Genomic DNA, 20767 nt, shown 5'->3' on the forward strand with positions numbered 1-20767 from the left:
GCCAGGTCGGAGCGGGAGGGCGGAACCGCAGGAGGGCTGTTAGGTGGAGGGGCTGAGGGGGAAAGGAAGAAGCAGCGCGCCTTCCGGCGGTATGGCGGCTGTCCCGGCCGGGGCCGGGGCCGCGGCGCAAGCCCAGGCTTGGCCTTGTTGAAGCTCTTCATCCGGAGGCGGAAGAGAAGGCGGCGGCCGGCGGAGTACCGGCCCTGCGGTTCGTAAGGCGGCAGGCAGGGCAGTGGGGGCTTGCGGAGCGCCGCCGGGGAGCGGCCGCCTGGGCGGGTGGCGGGGCTCGGCTCGGCGGGCTCGGGACGGGCGGCGTGGGGCAGCGCTCCCGTGCTGCGCTCCTGGTCGGCAAAGGGGCGGCGGCGGCTCCAGCAGGCGGGTGTTCGGCTCGCGGGGGGGTGGGAGTGGCTCGTTTGGCTAAGATGAGGGGGTGGAAGTGAGCCCCTGTGCAAGCTTCTTTCCCTCTGTTGTGAAACTCTACCACGAAGCATAAAATGACTGGAGCTGGATATTGGTGTGTCGCGGTTTAGCCCCAGCCAGCAGGCTCAGCACCACGCAGCCGCTCGCTCACTCCCCCTGTCCCGATGGGATGGGGGAGAGAATTGGAGGAGTAAGAGTGAGAAACACTCCTGGGTTGAGATAAGAACAGCTTAATAATTGAAATAAAGTAAAATAGTAACGATAATATTAACAATACAATAATGATAATAATAATAATAATATCCAAAGCAAGTGATGCACAATGCCATTGCTCACCACACGCTGATGGATACCCAGACAGTTCCCCAGCAGCGATCGCTGCTCCCCGGCCAACCCCCCCCAGTTTCTATACTGAGCATGACGTCATATGGTATGGAATAGCCCTTTGGTCAGCTTGGATCAACTATTCTGGCTGTGCTCCCTCCCAGTTTCTTGTGCACCTGGCAGAGCATGGGAAGCTGAAAAGTCCTTGACTAGCATAAGCAGTACTCAGCAACAACTAAAAACATCAGTGTGTTATCAACATTCTTCTCCTACTAAATCCAAAAGACAGCACTATGCCTGCTACTAGGAAGAAAATTAACTCTATCCCAGCCGAAACCAGGACATGGTGTCTCCTTCAATAAGCAGCAGCCAGCTAGGAATGCTTTTAAAGCTTCGGCAGCTGGGCTTTCGGTCGCAGTGCTTTTGGCAATGCTTAAAAGCTCGTAGTAGTTAGTATTTTACTTTATTTCTGTCCCAAATACATGGTTTTCCCTGCCCCACTCTTCCTCCAAGATCAGAAGAACTATTTACACTTCACTGCTCAGTAATCGGTACTCTGGAGCTTATCTCAGCATGACTGTAAACTCTGGTATTAATTTTCCTGCTTTACAGTTTGCAGGTTGCTTTGAGAAGTACGTTTAGTGTTTGTGGGCATGCATTTATGCTGCATTTTTAAGGCTTAATAACATTATTTTTACAGATCTGATACCAATTTAACCTGCAAAGCAGTAACCTGAAAAACAGTAACCAGATCTAACTTGAAAAGCGATTAAGTTTCATGAGTGATTTATGTAGAAGTAGTATAGTTACCTGTTTCCTGTCATAAACATTTTGTACAATGTTTACTTACCTTGGCAGGGAACAGCTTTAGAGACGAGAGCCAGAATGTTGCGAATTACGAGGAAATTTTCAGTGAATGCATTGAAGTCATCAAGTTTGTGCGATGAGGTAAACTTTTTCCCAAACTTTGATACTTCCTCTGTGAGCACAAGAAATATGCGGGTTACTCTGAGTAAACTTTTTTTTTTTTAATTTCCTTTAAAAATTGGTATCCAAACAGAATGTGTAATTTCATGTTGGAATTTGACTTCACATAAGTCAGAATCTGGAAGTTGAATTTGTAATTTTTCTAGTAAACGTTTTTAGTTATCTGTGATTTTGATTACCTAACATTTGTCACTGTTAAATTTATACTGTTTACACAAATAATTAGACATATTTAAAATATTGTGGCTACAGACAACATGTTTTGATGCTATCATAGATTTTTACTGGACTTCCCAAATAATACTGAGGTTGGACTTGGTTTAAACCTCGGTGCTACCGTCTTCATGCGTTTGCTTCCAAATAGCTGGTATCTTGAGCTTGTGTAAATATCTAACAACAGTATCGGTTTCCGTAGATTTTTTTTTGAGTTAGTTTTCTACAACTGGCAGAAAATGAATATTCTGTATTTTTTTTTTTTCCTTTTAAGCATGTGTATTTCAGGAAGACAAAAATGAGAGTCATAAGTGTGACACAGCAAAACTGCAGTCTAAGAAACTACAGTTCTCCACCAGGTATAAGTTTAAACTATTTTCTTAATAGTACGGATTACTCTAAAAATGAGTAAGAATACTTCCTAAATTGTGTTTTATTGTATTCTTTAGGTCACTATTTATAGAATTTGCTGTATGAAGCACAGAGCAGTTAAAAGGTTCAAGGAATGAAAATAAGTGTTTTGTGTTGCTGCTCTTTTCTCAGTAGATGTATGGTATAAAGCCTTTAGGAAATAAGAAAGAGAAAAGATACAGATGTGTAAGAAGTCAGGTCAGTTGTGAAGTGATCTGGAACCCCTGTCGAGTTGCCTGAAGTATTAATTGGTTATCAAGTAACTGATGATAGCCAGCATGTTGGACAAGGGGAGAAAGACAGGAATCTGATTAAATAGAAGTTTTAAGTTATCATTAGTGTATTTTCTTTGCAGATTTGGGATAAAAAAGAGTAAAAATAAGATACTTGGAAAAAAAGGAATTTTTGCTGGGTTTTGTGTAGCTGTACTGAGATTGAATGGAAGTCAATTGACATAAGGTAGTGTCAGGAGTCAGGGACACTTTTTCAACATCAGGATGGAGATGGGAAGAAAATATTGGTAACTGGTGGGTAACCAACTTCTTTAAAAAAAAAAGTTAATGGATTCATCACTGTGTATCTTAGCAAAAGTATTTAACCTGCAGTCATGTACCTGAGAAGAAAACTTACTCTTCTCAGTCGCTCATGTCAACACAGTCTCTGTTGCGACTTACCACTGTTTCTATGTAGTTGTCTATGCAATGTCCTTGCTGGCTACTGTATTTATCTCCAGTTTTGCTGTGCTGAATACCTCGGTGTGTCACATGAAGGCAGAGCTTCATTCTGTACACAGGAAGATATCATGACTTAGACTAGCAAGAAATCACAAACATACTAATGTGTTATTTTCTGGGTTATTTTAGAAACTGGAGGGAAAAGGGCAGCATTAGATGGAGTTTTTATTTGGGGTGGGGGTGGTGGGTGCTGGTGACTTTCCAGCCTGCTACCTTGCTTATCCTAAGATCATTCTCCTCATCTAGATGTTAACCTATAATATGCCTCTTTAATGTCTCTCTGATAAGAGGGATGATCTGTAGATGGTGAAGGAATGGTAGTTTAAATATTGTTTAATTCTGTTTGCCCTATCAAAGATAAACTGAAGTACTAGGAAAGTGAGTTCCTGAAACACAACTTAAATGGCTTAAGTACCTGAAATGTGGATTAGTTTCATAAAAATTTAGTTTGGTTCCTTCTTTTCCAACTAAATAAGGTATGAGAGAAGAAATATCTTTTAAGAAAGTACGCATTTAAAACTCCTTAGTCCCATGTTTTCTTAACCTAGGTCAGTTTACATTTTCTCCCTGAGAATTATGCTGTCTAGCTTCAGTGTTTAAAGGAGAAATGACTTTTGAAATTTGTTATCTAATAGCCAGTTCAGATGAATGTCAGCATTACGGTTGTCTTGAACTGTGGCATGTTTTGTTATTGCTTCTCCAGAGTAAGATTTCACTACGCTGATGATAACTTTTCTGTGTTGTCTTTTTCCTATTGTTTCTAAATTACAAGTGTTTTGAAGAGGTTCTGTTTTTTTAAGAGAGAGAGAGAAGGGCTTATTGAAAATTAAGTACATATCGTTAGAAATTTGAGGTGGTAGGGATTTCGGGTTGTCATGATTTGTGTCTCTGAATTTTTTTTATAAGCTTTTTAGGAATTTTCTTAAGTATATTTAATTTTGTTAACATCTATTATATCTACATTGGGGTCAGTTTACAAATTGTTTTGTTTTGTTTGTCTCCAGGGGATGTTAAGTCTCTGCGTTCTGTCATTAATCCTCATATATCCAGGTGCGTCATACTAGCTTATTTTTCGGATGTAACCAACAGTCAAGGCAATTGATACGATAAAAAGTCATGGGTTGTTGCTATGCCCATCACATGTATAGTTAATGTGCATGTTCTAAATTAAAGTTAATACTTCTTTGCTTTTACCTTCTGACATTTCAATATAGAACAGTTGTTGGGTGTCAGAGAGGTCTTGGTCTATCTCCTGTTCATATCATGAGAACCAAAACTGGGCTCTTAGGGAAGTGTCGTGGTTTAGCCCCAACCAGCAGCTAAGGACCACGCAGCTGCTTGCTCACTCCCCCTGCCCTGGTGGGATGGGGGAGAGAATCAGAGGAGTAAGAGTGCAAAGAACTCCTGGGTTGAGATAAGAACAGTTTAATTGAAGTAAAATAAAATATAATAATAATAATAACAATATAATAATAATAGTAATAATAATATATAAAGCAAGTGATGCACAATGCAATTGCTCACTGCCCACCGACCGATACCCAGACAGTTCCCCAGCAGCGATCGCTGCTCCCCGGCCAACTCCCCCCAGTTTCTATACTGAGCATGATGTCACATGGTATGGAATAGCCCTTTGGTCAGTGTGGATCAGCTGTCCTGGCTGTGCCCCCTCCCAGTTTCTTGTGCACCTGGCAGAGCGTGGGAAGCTGAAAAGTCCTTGACTAGCATAAGCAGTACTTTACAACAACTAAAATATCAGTGTGTTCTCAGCATTCTTCTCATGCTAAATCCAAAAGACAGCACTATGCCAGCTACTAGGAAGAAAATTAACTCTATCCCAGCCAAAACCAGGACAGGAAGCTCCAAATCTATGGTGGTTCCTGGGAGCTCAACAAGGGGGAAGGCATGTCTTGGCAACTAGACCAGCGCTGTGGGCAGGGCCGTATATTTTGTGTTCATGGGAGCGCTCAGCTGTGTTAGATGAGGGTCTTAGTAACAAGGGCAAGGTAATTAGGGGCTGAGCTGCCACAGGAATGGCTTGGGGGTGAAGTTCCCTTGGAAGACTACTTCTGTCCCAATGGCAAATTCAGCTAGCATTGAATGATGAATGTGGGAGCTGATCACAAACCTGGCATCCGCAGAGCCAGTGAAGCAGTTTTGGAAGCTACTGGCGAGGTACTTCAGAAAGGAAGACTTGGCTGAACAGAATCAAGGACAGTTTCATGGGAACTTGGATGCTAGATTTGGGTTTGGGATATATATGGAATGGGTTGTTTCAGGCACCAGGGGTTAGGGATTGGGATGGACGAGAGGGTGGAGGGGCTACTTCTGTCTGTAGGGAGGGCAGATGGGTGTGGATGAGGCCAAGAAGTGCCCTTACCCTGAAATGAAGCATGGAAACCTGTTCCAAAACTCTTGAGTACTACTGATCTGAAGAAAATCCACCATTTCAATACTAACGTACTTCAGTATCAGAATGTACACTGTATCAGATATGCAACAGAGGAAAGATGTTACTCATCTGGTATGCTATTCTTAGTGAATATTAATTGTTTATGCAAATAACAATATCACTGAATTAAAAAATTACCACAGTAAAAGCAATGTTTTTGCTTTATGCAGAATCCGAAACATTGGCATTATGGCCCACATTGATGCAGGGAAAACTACGACAACAGAGAGAATGCTGTATTATTCTGGATATATAAGAACACTCGGAGGTTAGAAATACTTTTTGTATTTCAGTAGCTTTGAGAGATTTAACAGTATACAATAACATGCAATGCAGTTAGAGGTTGCTGGTAGAATACTTAGAAGCCAGTTGTTTCAAAGTTGTGCTGCCATATAATGAAATTCTAATGCACATTTCATTATGTTCTAAGGCAGTTGTACTTTGAGAAATAATAGATTCATAGTTTTCTTTTAGTGCATTATGTTTTGTTTAACATTTCCTTAGAGGGTCTCCTTGTTTTACTCGTCATTCATTAGCTGCTCTGGTAAAGCTGTTTCTTCAGTTTTCTTCTGACCTGTAAAGAAACCAGATTAACAAAAAGTAACCATTTCTTTTGAAAGCCATAGCACAAGAATTCCTTGCTTCAACAACTCTCACAGAATTCTTCAAGGTTGAAAGGGTGACAGCAGCCTCGATTTGTGCTACTTTTTGACATTTTAAATTTCATTCCCTGTTCTCTACTGTGTATGAGAATGGTAGAAGATGTTAGGCTTGTGGAGTGGTTGAACTTGGTAGCCTGCTTGTTTATAAATGTGGAACTGCTTTTCTTTTTATTAAAAATTAAAAAGAAAAACCACAAGCAAAACCCAACCCCTTACTTGTTTGTTTTGGGGGTTGTTGTTTTTTTTGTTTTTTTTTAAGTTTAGTTTTAACTTAATTACATTACTACGTTTTAAAATGTCAGTCACATTCCATAGAATGAGTGCAGCCAGGTTTTTTAAAACTAGTTTGTTCATGATCTTGGACTTTGCCTTAGTTTTTAAGTTTCTCATGGTGTTACTAGTTTTAAGAACAACAGAAAGGTTGTTGGAATTGCTTGTCTTTGACTTACAGAGTGTTTGTTCCCTGGAAAGGCGAGCCTGGGTAAATTAGTTGATGTAATTTTCTGAAAAAGGCTAGTTTTCATAGCTTATACATATATAAAAGGGACAGTATTTCCAGATCTCTCTTGGCATCTGTATTCCAAGACAGTTTCAGCTTTTGAATGATTTACCTACCCAACTGTATTCCTGCTTCCTGTTCACAGATGTTGATGATGGGGACACAGTGACAGATTTTATGGTACAAGAGCGAGAACGTGGTATTACCATTCAGTCTGCTGCTGTTACATTTGACTGGAAGGACTACAGAATCAATCTGATTGACACCCCAGGTACTACACTTCAGCAGTACTCACATTATTAGGGGAGAGTAGATGAGGTGGGCTGTCATTGAATCTAAGTCTTAGTTTTAAATATGGTGCAATATTTAATTGGTTTAATTGCGTCAGTAAAATGGCCTGTACTGAGCTCTGTTTAGCTTTGACTCATTCATGTTTGCTGGTGCCTAATCTAGCTTGTTTAAAGTGAGCTCAGACATTTCCACACTAAATTGCTCTCAGTTCTGGGATTGCAATGTAACAGTCTTGCGTGTTTAAAAGACTGACGGGTGTATTTCTCTGCAAGTGAAGACAGGGTTGTTTTGACGTGGTTTAAAAAAAAAAAAAAGAAAAAAAAGAATTGTAATGACCTGTTGATGTTGCCGCTTGAATTATGATGGTATAAAAGGAGGATTGTTTTTAGGTCATGTGGACTTTACAGTGGAAGTTGAGCGTTGCTTGAGAGTCTTGGATGGAGCAGTAGCAGTGTTTGACGCTTCGGCTGGTGTTGAGGTAAAAATAACTGGTAGATATTTTTTTGTCTAACAACTTAGTTCAGTCTGAAATAATAAGAATAGTACAGAGACATTGCTCTGTATTATCTCTTGCAATGCTTTGATCAAAATTCAGCTTCAGGAAGCTGAGCATTTAATTTTAAGTCCTGTAGTGTACAGGAATTTCCATGGTAATAAGGGGCAAATAAGTGGGATTCCTGTTAAAGTCTCGGGGGGTTTTGTTGTTTTGTTGCTGTCCTTTACAAATGTTGATTGAGGTGAATGCTTCTGGCTAGCTCCACAAGTGGAAAGAAATTAATATCTGTTCATTTCTCATTTTCAGAGTTTATGTAGAAAATGAGTCATTTTCAGCCAGAATTTCTCCCTCCCCAGTGGCCTTTTTAACATGTCCTTTGGGGCATAGTGCAGAAAAGGTGGAGTCAGGCTGGAATTTGACTTTATAGCATGAGATGTTTTGAGTAGTTCAATCCTGTAGAAAAGTTACATGATGTGAAATCGCTGTGTTCCATGGGACATACCTTTTTCCTAGATAAGGGGTGAGAGAACTCTTGATCAGTGAGAGTCACGTTATTTAACTTGCTATTGCCATCATATATGAACCTGAACTGAGTAACAGCTCCCACTCACAACAATAAAACAATTAGATCTGCTTGTGTTTTTTCTAAAACTGTGTAGGAAACTCTTGCATTATTTCCATGTATTGGTAAGAGACTATTTCTGAATCTGAACTGATTTTCATATATACCTGTTTTAACTTTCAAATAAAAATGCATGTCATAAATGGCTCAGTAGTACACAAATTACTAGCAAAACCACCGTAGTTTTTAGTGTTGTATGTGTAGCCACAGAAATGCTTGCCTGTGTGTGCTTAAGTGACTTTGCAATAAAGTCTTAAGTCTCTGCATTACTGAGTTTTTTCTGTACATGTCCCCTGTAATGCTTAGTTTCTCTCCATGTTCCCTTGCCTGTATGCTGGTGTGCCCTTAGTGGAGGAGAGGGAATGATGACAGCTGAGAGACAGATGAGACAAAGCTGCTTGCGGAGTTCATCTGTGCTGCTAGATACGGGATCGTCGCAACACTTTCAGCACGGTTCCCTTCTGTACTCTGAACTCAGTCCCTCAGCGGTATTGGGGAGTGTACGGTTCAGCTATTGGCACTAATGTTTACATTTTGTCTTTTGCTTTAGGCCCAAACACTGACAGTGTGGAGACAAGCGGACAAACATCAGATACCACGAATTTGCTTTTTGAACAAGATGGACAAAACCAGGGCAAGGTATTTAGACAGTTATTTTAATCATTGCTAAAAACCTTGTAAGATAATGTATCTAATCAAGTTAAAGTTTTTCTCTTAAGCATAGAGCAACCCAGTTATGTTAATACTTACTATATACATCTTTGATTATGCAGATGTATATTTTTGTGTAATTGTAGGAGTAATTTTTGCAGTAAATAAGGAATGGTAAAGCTGTTTTACTATGTCATTAAGTTTTGTGTAACTTAGTATCTTTTTTTAATATAGTTTTACATATGCTGTTGAGAGTATCAAACAAAAGTTGAAGACAAACCCTTTGCTTTTACAGGTAAGCTTAGAAATTAAATGTTTATTTGTTTTCCTTCGAATGGAACTCCTTTCTTAATTTTTTGCAGCTGTCTAAAATCTCCACTCTATTTGCAGTTGCCCATTGGGGAAGCCAAGACCTTCAGAGGACTGGTTGACGTTGTGACAAAGGAACAAATAATTTGGAAACCTACTTCTGATTTGGATGATGGAAAAAATTTTGAGCAAAAGCCGCTGCTGGAGGCTGATGACCCCAGCCTGTTCCAAGAAGTCCAGGATGCCAGAAGTATCTTAATAGAACAAGTAAAGTTCTAAAGTAAATACATAATATATTTAAAACTGTTATTTAGAACAGTAGAAGAAATAGGCTGAAAGGGGCCTCTGGAAGTGTCTGGTGCAGTGAGCTGCTCAAAGCAGGGATAACTTCAGCATTAGATCAGGTTGCTCAGGCCTTGTTGAGTTTTCAGGTCTCTAAGGAAGGAGATTACAATCTGTCTAGGCAGGCTGATCATCCTTGTAGTGAAATGTTATTTCTTTTTGTGCAACGGGAATTTACCATTTTGCAACCTGTGACAGTGCCACTTGTTCTTTCCTTGTGTGCCTCTGAGAAGAATCTGGCTCTGTTTTCCCTGAAGTAGGGCCACCAGCACCACCATTTCAAGTAGTAAGAGATAGCATTTGCATCTTCCCTTAGCCCCTCCCAAGTTAGAAAAACCCATGTCTCTGGGCTTCCAGCTGCTCTCCAAACCACTTTAGTGGTTTTCCACTGGACTTCCCACAATTTGTCAGCCTCTCTTGTGTTGGGGAACCTGAAAGCAGACTGTTTTAGATGCAGCTTCACAAGTGCAGGGTAGCGACCACTTGCCCTCATCCACTGGATATGCTCTTGCTGATGCAGCCCAGTATGCAGATAGCCTTTGTCACTGGAAGGGGATGGGGCTGAATCATGCTCACTTTTCCAGCAGCACCCTCTGGTTGACTTCTGCAGAGCTGTTTCCTAGGTAGTTGATCCCCACTCTTTATCAGTGCAGCAATTTGTTCTGTCCCAGGTGCAAGATTCTGCATCTGCCCTTATTGAACTAATTTCACATTTTCTTCACTTCCTTTCCATCCATCAAAGATGCTTAATGCACATTGGAAATGTTAATATGTGATGGCAAAACATGCTGAATATAGAGAGTTGGACTCCCTGGCCGTACAATATGTGTGTAAAAAGGAAAATACTCCCTGCTTTATAAATAGGGAACTGAAGAAAGCAGACACCAGGTTTAGCATTCAGTTGGCTAACATGGCATCTTGTACTGTCTTAGATGCCAGAAGATACTTGGGACATTCACATGAGGCCTCCAGATGTGACCCAGAACCTACAGGGTAACTATACCCTTCTGGAGTGGCAGCTAGAAGCTGGATGGGATGTTGCAGGCTGGTCAAAATGGCACTAAATACTGTGTTAGAGGCAGCTGAATCCCACCATAAGTCTTGCTCCAGATCCATCCAAAAACTGCATGGGAGAGATGAGAAAAGAACAGCATAAATATTTCTTTAACATAAATTGTCATACTGTGAAGCTAAGAAGGATAATAGAAACTTAATCTACTTGATACCAGGTTTTGCACAGCTGACAGTTTAGAAGGCGTGAAGAATGGAAGAATAAATGGAAGTAAAAAGAATAATCTGTCTGTTGACCAGAGCAGAACATTTGAAATAGTTTGTCCAGAGTGTTTTTCTTCTCCCCTCAGCTGGCATTTTAAGGTCCCACATCATTTTGTGTCATTTATATAATTATATTGGAAGAGTTGGTTGTACTTGAGAGACTCTGAGCAAGTCTTCTCTCCATGAAAAAATTTTTCTTTTTTTTTTTACATTTGATTTGTTTTTGTACAACTTAAAAGTGTAGTAGTGATTACATTTGAATGCATACTTTTGTAAGCAAAAATATGGGAGATTAACAACTATGTTTATCTCGGATATTGATCCATTTTGCTGGAAGGGCTGCCCTCCATACAGCTTTGAATAACATTGTGCAAGCACATAAACAATTGATGCTAGGCTTTCAGTTTCCCTTGAAACATCAGAATCGGAGAGATCTATTTTATATTGCTCTGAGTTCAGTAGAACACAAACACAATCTGGTTTTCAAAATTCCCAGGTTTTAAATGGGGATGCTATTACTCAGCCTCTTGTCTTAAGAAATGTATTGTCAGCTAGAAAGCATTGTAAGAACAGTGTTGGGGTTTTTTCCTGTGGTTTCTGGGCCCTTCCTGAAGCAGGAAGGGGTGGGCAAGTAGTGTGGTAATTGAGATAACCTTGTGTCCGTAAAATATTTTTTTATATGCTTTCTATCCTATTAATACTCCTTACCAGAAGCACTGTCAAATGTAGTAGTCTGTATACCAGCCATCTTGTACACTTTGCTTTAATTAAATGAATGCTTTCTTTTATCTCTCGTGTTTTAACTATTAGCTTGATCAGACTTCTAATTGCTTATCAAGGATTCATTTCACTATTTGGTCAATTGCTGACATAGCCACTAGAGGGGGCAAAGAGCCTTTCTGCACTTAAGGCGATCGGAGTCTGTGACAGTGCAAAGGGGATGTGTGAGACGAGGTTTAAAGAGTAGTTAATTTATTTGTCAAGCTAAGTGGTACAGTTTGAAAACACAGATGAGCTCTTGGACCTACAAGCCTTTGCCATGAAGAAGGTCAAAATGCCCTGAAGGCTTGTCTGTTTTTTCCAGCTGTGTGTCTGTTGGCTTGCAAAGGTTACTTGCTGCTTACTTCAGACTTCGCCTTGTTCGCAGATCTGAAATACATTCAGTTATACCCTTCATGGCTGTCACTGTACGGCCACAGGCTCTTTCAGTTTCAGGGAGAAGTAGAAGCATTCTCTCCCCCACTGATGTTTTGCGTGACAGCAGCTTTATGAGTAGATTTCCCCCGCCCCCCGTCCTTTCTTGAAACTTTCATTTCCGTATTTTTCTGTGCCTTGAGTTTATGATCTCTGATGTCTTTAAAGGTTTTGTTCCTGCTCTGTTTAGCTGTATTTCCTAAATAACTAAGATTGTGACTTATCTGTGAAACTGCTATATGCCAAATAATAAAGAACTATTCTGTTGAAGGTTGCAGATCTGGATGATGAATTTGCTGAACTGGTTCTAGGAGAATATAGTGAAAATTTTGACTTAATACCAGCTGGCAAGGTAATTTTTACATTTCATTATTTATAAACAAGTTTTTGCTAGCTGTTACTCTGAAGGGCTGGGTTTTTCTTCCTTTGGCACATGCAGATTATGATTTTGCAGACATGCATTTTTTATCAACAAAAAAATCACACCAGCTTTTATAGTGAATTTACAGTACTGTGAAATTAAGAAAAAGTCTATTCAAGCTTAGGATGAATTTTATACAATAATGCACTATGATTCTCAGACATGCTAGGCACGACTTCAAAAGTAGGGTACCTTTGTTCAGGAAGACTGTTGGGTTTTTTTGAAAGTTAGGCTGCTGTGAAAGCGTTTAGGGAAAGGTGAATGGAATTTCCAGGTAGAGTCAGTGCAGTTTGTGTGTAAGCTGCTAATTCTTACAAACAAAAGATAGCATTTCAACCACTATGAATTGGTTGGATCATCAGACACTGCACGTTTTAAGTGGTGAGGTACAACATTCTGAATTAAAAGGACTGTTAGAAAAAGAACAAGAACAGCTGCAGATCTGCATGAAATGTTTAGAAATCTTAAAAGCAGTGTCTTCTGTTTCAGCATCTAAACATTTGGGTTTATGGTTTGGAGCTCATTAAAAAGCTCATTTGGAGCTCATTAAAAGCAGTGAAAGGAGTTTGGATGAGTGATATTGTATTTGCCAACATACCTCAACTTTTGGGGATTTGTTAGCAATATCTGATAGCTGGAATGCAATTTAAGGGTAAATTGTAGTTCACATGTTAACAGACAATAATTCTTTTTTGCAGTTACGGTCTGCTATCCGCAGAGCCACACTAGCTCAGAAAGCGGTACCTGTACTCTGTGGCAGTGCGCTGAAGAACAAAGGAGTGCAGCCATTACTGGATGCTATTACTATGTACTTGCCTGCGCCTAATGAGCGTTCATATGAGTTTCTGTAAGTACAAGGAGAAAAGGAGTGTCAGGAAAAAGGAAAATAAGTAGGAAAGCTTAAAAGGAGAAAATGAAAAATATCAAAAAGCATTCATATCTTTAAAAGTGTTTACTGTTTCTAGGTATTTAATGACAGTAAAGATGTGCGGACATAAAAACCCACTTGAGTACTGAACCCGCTTTGGTCAGTGCAACTGGAGTTGTATGCATTTATCACCAGTTGTCAAACTTGCACTTTAGAGTTCTAAAGTCTATTTTTAATCTGAGGATACTGCCATTTTACACAACTGGAGTCTAATGATCATCTCTAGTATTGGCTGAGTCACATGACTTCTTACATATCCTACTGGAGCTGGAACTGCTTAGGTTAATATTTTTTGGTATAAATTATTATTTTTAAAAATATGTCTCTATCAATATTACGATAAGAAACATTGTTTCTTAAATGAGAGGAAATTACAGAAAACTGAGTTTGAGTGGATTAATCCTACAAGTATGCTTTTTGTTGTGCTTTTTATTTTGCAGACAATGGTACAATGGTGACCTGTGTGCCCTAGCATTTAAAGTTCTCCATGATAAATGTCGTGGACCACTGGTTTTTGTTCGTGTTTACTCAGGTTCACTGAAACCTCAATCAGCTGTATATAATATTAACAAAAGTTGCACGTGAGTAAGGTAGAGGTGTGATTTAGTGTAGCATTGGAATATCTGTTCAAGTCCTGAGTAATTCAAAAATTTCATTTTCAGGGAGAGAATGAGCCGTCTGCTCCTGCCTTTTGCTGATCAGCAAATTGAAATACCATCACTAATGCCTGGCAACATTGCCCTTACTGTTGGGTTAAAACAGGTAATGGAAAATACTGCTACTATAAGGGAGCTTGTTTCACTAGCATGCTTTCTACTTCTGTGGTGTTGTATCTCAGACGTGTTCTTGGTTGTTGTGACACCTGTGAGCATACTTATTTGAAGTACACGTACATGTACTTTCTTCTAAAATGAAATATTACAATGTATACATGTCAGTAATTGACCTGGGAGATGCAGTGCTGATTACGTGGAAAGGACTGAAGACTGAAGGTGTATTTTAGTAGGGTTCTGAGCTTGTATTTCTATTGTAACTCTTAAAATACAATGTAGTGCCACGGAGAAACCTATGGGGAAGGAGAGTGATGTTCCAAGTAAGTTACCCAAAAGCAACAGTTTAACTGAAGTTCAAATAAGTTTGTTTCATGCTTGCTTCTATTAGTTTACTAATTCAGTGTTTATTGTCTGAACAGGCTGCATAGATCTCATTTTCACAGATTTTCTAAAATGTAACCAACTTCGGCATGCATAAGCAAATTTTCATTTACCAGTACTGTTCTTTGTGGCTTTATACCTTGACTGGTAAGTTCGATTTAAAATGCAGTGAACTGGACAAAGAAATATTAGTCTAAATTCGAGGACAGTTTTTCCTCTTCCAGATCATTTTTGTTATTTGAAGAGAGAAGTTACAGTAATTGTTTATAAATAAGTAAATAAGTGGAGTTTAGCACAAGTGATTTTGAGAAAGAGAAGTGGTCAGGGTTTGTGTTTCTTTTTTCATATCCCTTCCTCTTCCCCTCCTGTGTCTTGTGGGTCACTGGGTGTTTATCTGTAGAGTGCCACTGGAGATACCCTAGTGTCATCAAAGGCTTCAGCAACAGCAGCAGCACACCGAGCTGGAAGGGATGCTGGGGGAGAAAAGAGGTCTACCAGTGACATGGAGAGCCTTCTGCTGGCAGGCGTTGAGATCCCGGACCCTGTCTTCTTCTGTACAATTGAACCTCCTTCAGTGGCCAAACAACAAGGTACAACGTAGCTACCTAAGAATGTAAGATATTTTACAAATGAGATATTCAAATGTAACCATATTCTACTATGTAAGGAACAGTGCTTGTCCCCAGTCCATGCACACCTGGTTGACATGAGTAAGTTGCACAAATTTATCAACAGGGTGATCTAGTAAGGCCCTTAGGTGTTTTACACAGATGATATATTTTAGATTGTAATTGTCAGTATGCTTTGCTATTACTACGTCAAGCAGTACCAGTTACAGTAGTTTTCCAGGTTTTGTGTCTAGAACAGTAGTAGTTCTTCATTTTGAAAGAAGAGATGGAGCCAACTTTCACTTGTACTGTCATGCTTAGTTTTGCTGCAGACACGCTGGTGTGCTGTACATGGTGTCCTGAGTACAAATAACCTTGAAATGTGGTTGGTTTTTTTTTAGCCAGCCCTCGCAGTTTCACTCTATGGTGTAAAGTCTTCACTGACCAAGACTTCTGTTGTCTAGTTAGGGTTCACCCATGCATTGTGACCTTTAATCTGTACCAGAGAACTTGGTTCCATTTGACTCTTTTTGGAAATACGTACTTTAAACTCTGTATCTTCATTCCAACAAAGCTGAGCTTGCTTGAGGGTGCAGGGGAGAAGGGACAAGTACCAGTGTAGTAAGATGGAATGGAGCAAGGTAGAACGCAGATTTGGGGCAGGGCTGAGCCACTGGGTTGTATGTAAGGTGTTCCTGTTTTTTGGGGGTTTGGATGTTTTGCTTTGGGTGGGTTGTTTTTTGTTTTTTCAAAGACTGTAAGAGAGATAGATGCAGTCTCAGCTGTGAGTTTATTATTCTATAGCTGCTTTCCTGCAGCTGTTTTCCTCAGCAGTTAAGATAATGGGGAATCAGGGAAAAAAAATTACATTTGAACCTTTTCATGCTGAACTCATGTTGAAATATTTAGGCAAATCATATAAGATTAGCTGACAATTTTTCTTATTTGTAAAAAGGGAGCAGTACTTTTTACTGACTTGATGAAGCACTTACAGGCTCTATTCTGTCTTCATACAAGTACAAAATATCACTCTGAAAACCGTATTTTTAGTAATTAAACTCAGGCACTCTGTAGCGTGCAGTTAATTGGTTGGAGAGAATCAGAAGTTGCAAGTTGCTTGTAATTTGAGTTGACTTTGTTTGCCAAAATCTATGCTTCTCTAGGGTCCTTTTGATTCCTTCTGAGAATAAGATTTGACCTTATGAGGCAAGTGATGTTTAGACACTCGTAATGATTCTCAAATTACTGAAGTCTCTTTAGACACAATGTTTGATATTTATGTACAGACTTGGATAACGCATTGAGCTGCCTTCAGCGTGAAGATCCAAGTTTAAAAGTGAAGCTAGATCATGACACAGGACAAGTAAGATGAATCTTCTATTGCTCACCTGGTAACCAAGCTTTATTTTAGAACTGTCAAGACCACCCTTCAGTTAGTTCATTTGCATACTGTGATTTTCTTGAATACAAATGACTCTCTAAATGTTCATATCATATATGTACAAAGTTCTGCACATCAGACTACAATGGAGCCTTGTGCACTTATGCTTTATAGAGTAGAAGTAGTTATCCTGTGCTCTGCATGTTTTTGCCAGTTCTGTATGTAAAAAAGTTTGAATGAGAGAGTCTTTAAGATACTGTAAGATGACCTTTTTTATAGTGGTCACAGTAGTGGTAATTACCCTCTCACTTATATGGTATTTATGTCAGATGACCTAAAGCAGTCCTGTTTTCTCTCTAGGCTCCTTAGAATTTGAAGTATTTCTGAAGACACTATTAAGAGCATGCAAGTCCTTGCTTAAACAGTTTGTATTAAAAACTGAGTTGTGCATGTTTTTCCTCTGCTCTCTTAACTTACTTCTTACTAGACTATTCTTTGTGGCATGGGAGAACTACACATAGAGATCATTCACGACCGAATCAAACGTGAATATGGAATTGAGACTTATTTGGGACCTCTTCAAGTAGCATACAGAGAAACCATCCTAAATGCTGCCCAAGCTACAGGTAAAATGAGTGAATGGAAGGAATATCTTGTTTCTGTTTTCGTAGCTTGATTTACTTTAAATGATGAGTAAATTTCAGATGAATTTTATGTATTAGGTTTTTTCCCAAATGGTTGTTTTGCATTTTTTTTTTCCCCCCTGCAGATATATTGGACAAAACAGTAGGAGACAAAAGACACTTTGTAACTGCAGAGTTAGAAGTGAGGCCCAGGTTAGGGGAGAGAGCAACAACAAAACCTGTCATCGAGTATGCTGCGAGTGTCCTTGAAGTGCTACCTAAAGAACTGCAAGGAGCTATAGAAAATGGAATCACAAATTCATGCATTCAAGGTAAAGGAAGTGCTGTGACAGCTATACTGGTCTAACATTTCTGTAAGAAGCAATTTAGTATGTTTCCAGGAGGAGAAACTCCTTGGTAGCTTAAAAACCAAAAGATAGTACATATTAACATTAGATGCAAAGGAAAGTTCTGAAATTTCCTTAACTACAAAAATTGCCAAATACTCCTTTCTCTATGCCAGGAATAGAAGTCAGCATGCTTTTGGTTTTGAGGTTGATTTCTTCTCAGTCTCTCAACAGTGACCTTGGGGTTCTTTTGGTTTGCTTTTTAATCTGGTATAAGAGATAACCTGATGACATCATGTAAACCATGGTGATATGACAGAAGTGGTTTTGGAGGCCAACATGTGCATACCACATTGCTATTAGAGTTACTGATGTTTTTTTTTTTTAATTTTCAAATATCTTAAACCCATGAAAGTATACAGTAAAAAGACTTACCTGATTGCAAAGTATAAGCTTTCTGAAGGACTAAAAGCGTCCTTTACATTTGATTAAAAATAGGAAGTATTTAATAACTTGTGGACGAAGAACTCTCCCTTACAGTAAAATTAACAGGCAGTGGATTGATAAATGAGAATTACTCTAGAAGCAGCAGCATGAAGTGTTTTTTCCGTGTTGCTTTGTTGAGTTGGAAAGGATCTCTCATCTCTGGCTGTGGAATGAGTTTTGACTGTGCTTTCTTCATGCTCCTTTCTTCATGCTACCTGAAGACACTTCAGAACTGTGCTGTCTCCAGCCTAAAATTCATGCCATTAAGTGCTTTAAAAAAAAAAAATAGATCTGGCCATCTTCTCTGTAGGAAAAAAGCTATGTGTTTTTTCTCAGATGTGATTCAGGCCTTCCACCCAGTCAAATACAGCTTTTGGTCTGGTTGAGAGTCCTGGGTTGGAGGGAGATAACCTACCTAGGACAGTAGATGTAGTTCATCCCTCATGGAACTGAGTTAACCCTGCACTTTCGGTAATGAGTTAGTATCAGGCTTTCCTGTGATCACATTGTGTTGAAAAGGAAAATACAGAAGATATTCTGGCCTCTGGTTAAACAAAAGGTTTCACTACTTTTTCACATGAGGTCTTGTTTCAATAGACAAGTTTTAGATATTATAATGTATTAAAAAATAACTTCATTTTTGGGAACAGTTGTATGGATGAGCACACTTGGGAACTTCTGGTTCTGAAAATTATCTCTGCTTTTGGTAGAGAGAGTAAGAAAGTATGAGTCTGCACTCCTTTGTCTCTTTTGGCAAAGCTAGGTAATGAAAAATCACAAAATGAGGAACAAGACCAGTAGTCATGCCCTTGTGGGGAGGAAGGAGAAGGAGAGGGGAAAGAGGAAAGTGAGAAGCTCCAAATTAATCCTGAAACTTTTTGCCTATGTCTTAATATTCTGAAAAACAAATGCACATTTTTCTTTTTCTCTCCTGCCCTTTCCCCCAGGACCTTTGCTTGGATTCCCAGTTCAGGATATAGATGTGACAGTGCAATCACTGACAGTGCATCCTGACACCTCCCACACAATGGTATCAGCCTGTGTCTCCCGTTGCATGCAAAAGGTACAGTGAAACTGTAAGCTGCTGTAGAACACAGTAGCATAATATACTATTGGGAAAATATATGTGTATCAATATCTGGTAATTGTACTTCTCTGACAATGTACTACCCTCACTGGGGACTTCGTAGCTTTTGGGAGTAGAGAATTTGAGAGGCAGTGCTAGCCTGAGTTATGCAAGTACTTAGTATGTCAATTTTTGGGGGGGGGGGGGGGGGGGTGAGGAAGAAAAAAAGAGTCAACATAACTCTCCTTCCCTTCCATGCAGGCTTTGAAAAAAGCTGGTATACAAATACTGGAGCCCCTGATGAACCTAGAAATCACAGTAAGTGAAGATCATCTCAGTGCAGCACTTGCTGACCTTGCACAGCGGAGAGGTAGCATTCAGGAAATCCAGAGTCGTCAAGATAACAGAGTTGTGGTTGCTGCTGTGCCACTAGCAGAAACAATGGTATGCAATTATCTTATTAATGGTAAAATCCAAATCTGATCTGTTTTTATACGCTTAAAAATAATTAGGCTTCAGTTCACTTTTTCTGTTGTGGATGAATAGGTTTGGAATGGATGTCTTTTATCGTATTTTAACACTGACGGGTCTGAAGCAAGTGCCCACAAGTCTAGTAGTGTTTTTGTGCCTGATTCAGGTTTGTTAAACCAGCATGTTTTCAACTGTAAGTCAGAGAAGTAGTATACTACTAAAACAGGTTTTACAGAGAATAGGTTTTTTTAAAGTATATTATTAGGTCAACTCATACATGTATTGCACTTTTAATACAGTAATATTAAGAAATTAACTTACTAGTGTGTTGCAGTATACTTCTGACCCTGTCTCTGTCTCTCTCTGTGACCTAAGCAGCTTTCTGGTGCTAACTTATCTTCCCTTTATCCTAAATTGAGTGACATGCGTTGTCCGTTTTGTCCAGGGCTACTCAACAGTTTTGCGTTCCCTGACATCAGGCTCAGCAACCTTCACTTTGGAGCTCGCCAGTTATCAAGCCCTGAACAGTCAAGAGCAAAGTGCACTTCTTCAGAGGAGGATGGGGTTGGTGTGATTGTTTTGCTCTGTAGAACAATAAATGTATATTCTACCCTCCCTGTTAAATATTTTCAGGAGCCTATTTATGTACACCAGTATGTTCTTCTGGGACCAGCTGGTTGTGGTAAATGAGGAATTAGCAACTGTATAAGCAGACTGTCCTTTTAACTGTCCAAGGGAAGGTTCAAAAGACTGTGTTCTTCTGGCAGAGCCTTGTAATTGCAAAGCAGCTGAACCTGAGATGCAACCAGTTTGCTACTTTGCAAATTCTTATCTGACAGGTACCGGCAATGAGAAGTGATGCAAATCCTCTTCATAGAAATGAGCACTAAGTACACCTTAATGTGCCATTAGGACTGCTTCTTACTGTAGTAAGTAAAGTTTGTGAAGTTTATGTCTATAAATGAAATAAAACTTTACAGTTTTGGCAGTCTGTATCTTGATTTGTTTCCAGCTGAATAAAAGAATATGGCTAATAACTATTTTAAACTGTACAACTGTCCATATTACTTCCTGTATTGTTAGAAACAAATTTGAACCAGAGTTCAGGACTGGGTGTAACTTCTACCTGAGCCTGCTTTAGCAAGTAAGTGGAATGGATGCTTCTGCAAATTGAGTAAGATCTGTGCAAAAAATACAAGAAAGGCAGAGTTCTCCAAGGACAGTGATCTCTACCTACCACCTTGGAGTATATTGAGGGAGGATTTTTTTGACCTTTAGGAATGAGTGATTTAAGCTGTAGTGGTTCTGATTTACTATGTGTTACACAACAGTTCTGATTTGCAATTATCTCATTACATAGAAAAGTTGCAAATATTTAAATGGTGTCTTAGTTTTATTTT

The 20767-nt window shown here is 39.4% G+C and overlaps 1 protein-coding gene across 2 annotated transcripts; it reads left to right on the forward strand.

Moving 5' to 3' along the window:
• Positions 1-126: 126 nt before the first annotated feature.
• Positions 127-20741, forward strand: GFM2 (GTP dependent ribosome recycling factor mitochondrial 2). Of its 2 annotated transcripts, none has more exons than XM_075727204.1 (21): positions 127-212; positions 1603-1692; positions 2219-2303; positions 4094-4139; positions 5712-5809; positions 6848-6973; positions 7383-7471; positions 8662-8750; positions 8997-9057; positions 9153-9338; positions 12154-12234; positions 13002-13150; positions 13672-13812; positions 13894-13993; positions 14786-14975; positions 16280-16356; positions 16862-17000; positions 17144-17329; positions 18778-18893; positions 19158-19340; positions 19813-20741. In XM_075727204.1, the coding sequence occupies exons 2-21, from the start codon at positions 1630-1632 to the stop codon at positions 19939-19941; spliced, it is 2334 nt and encodes a 777-aa protein (XP_075583319.1). In that variant the 5' UTR covers positions 127-212; positions 1603-1629; the 3' UTR covers positions 19942-20741. The 2 variants fall into 2 exon arrangements, with proteins under 2 accessions (XP_075583319.1, XP_075583320.1); XM_075727205.1 differs by having other exon boundaries at positions 179-208.
• Positions 20742-20767: the final 26 nt, after the last annotated feature.

Source organism: Pelecanus crispus, chromosome Z (genome assembly GCF_030463565.1).
Source record: "Pelecanus crispus isolate bPelCri1 chromosome Z, bPelCri1.pri, whole genome shotgun sequence".
Classification (NCBI taxonomy): domain Eukaryota; kingdom Metazoa; phylum Chordata; class Aves; order Pelecaniformes; family Pelecanidae; genus Pelecanus; species Pelecanus crispus.

Excerpts from the sequence above, each read along its gene's own strand:
- GFM2 (XM_075727204.1), top strand. The coding sequence starts at position 1,630 with ATGTTGCGAATTACGAGGAAATTTTCAGTGAATGCATTGAAGTCATCA. Across the intron at positions 1,693-2,218 it reads CATCAAGTTTGTGCGATGAG|CATGTGTATTTCAGGAAGAC; the intron begins GTAAACTTTTTC and ends TTTCCTTTTAAG. Across the intron at positions 13,994-14,785 it reads TTACTGTTGGGTTAAAACAG|AGTGCCACTGGAGATACCCT; the intron begins GTAATGGAAAAT and ends GTTTATCTGTAG.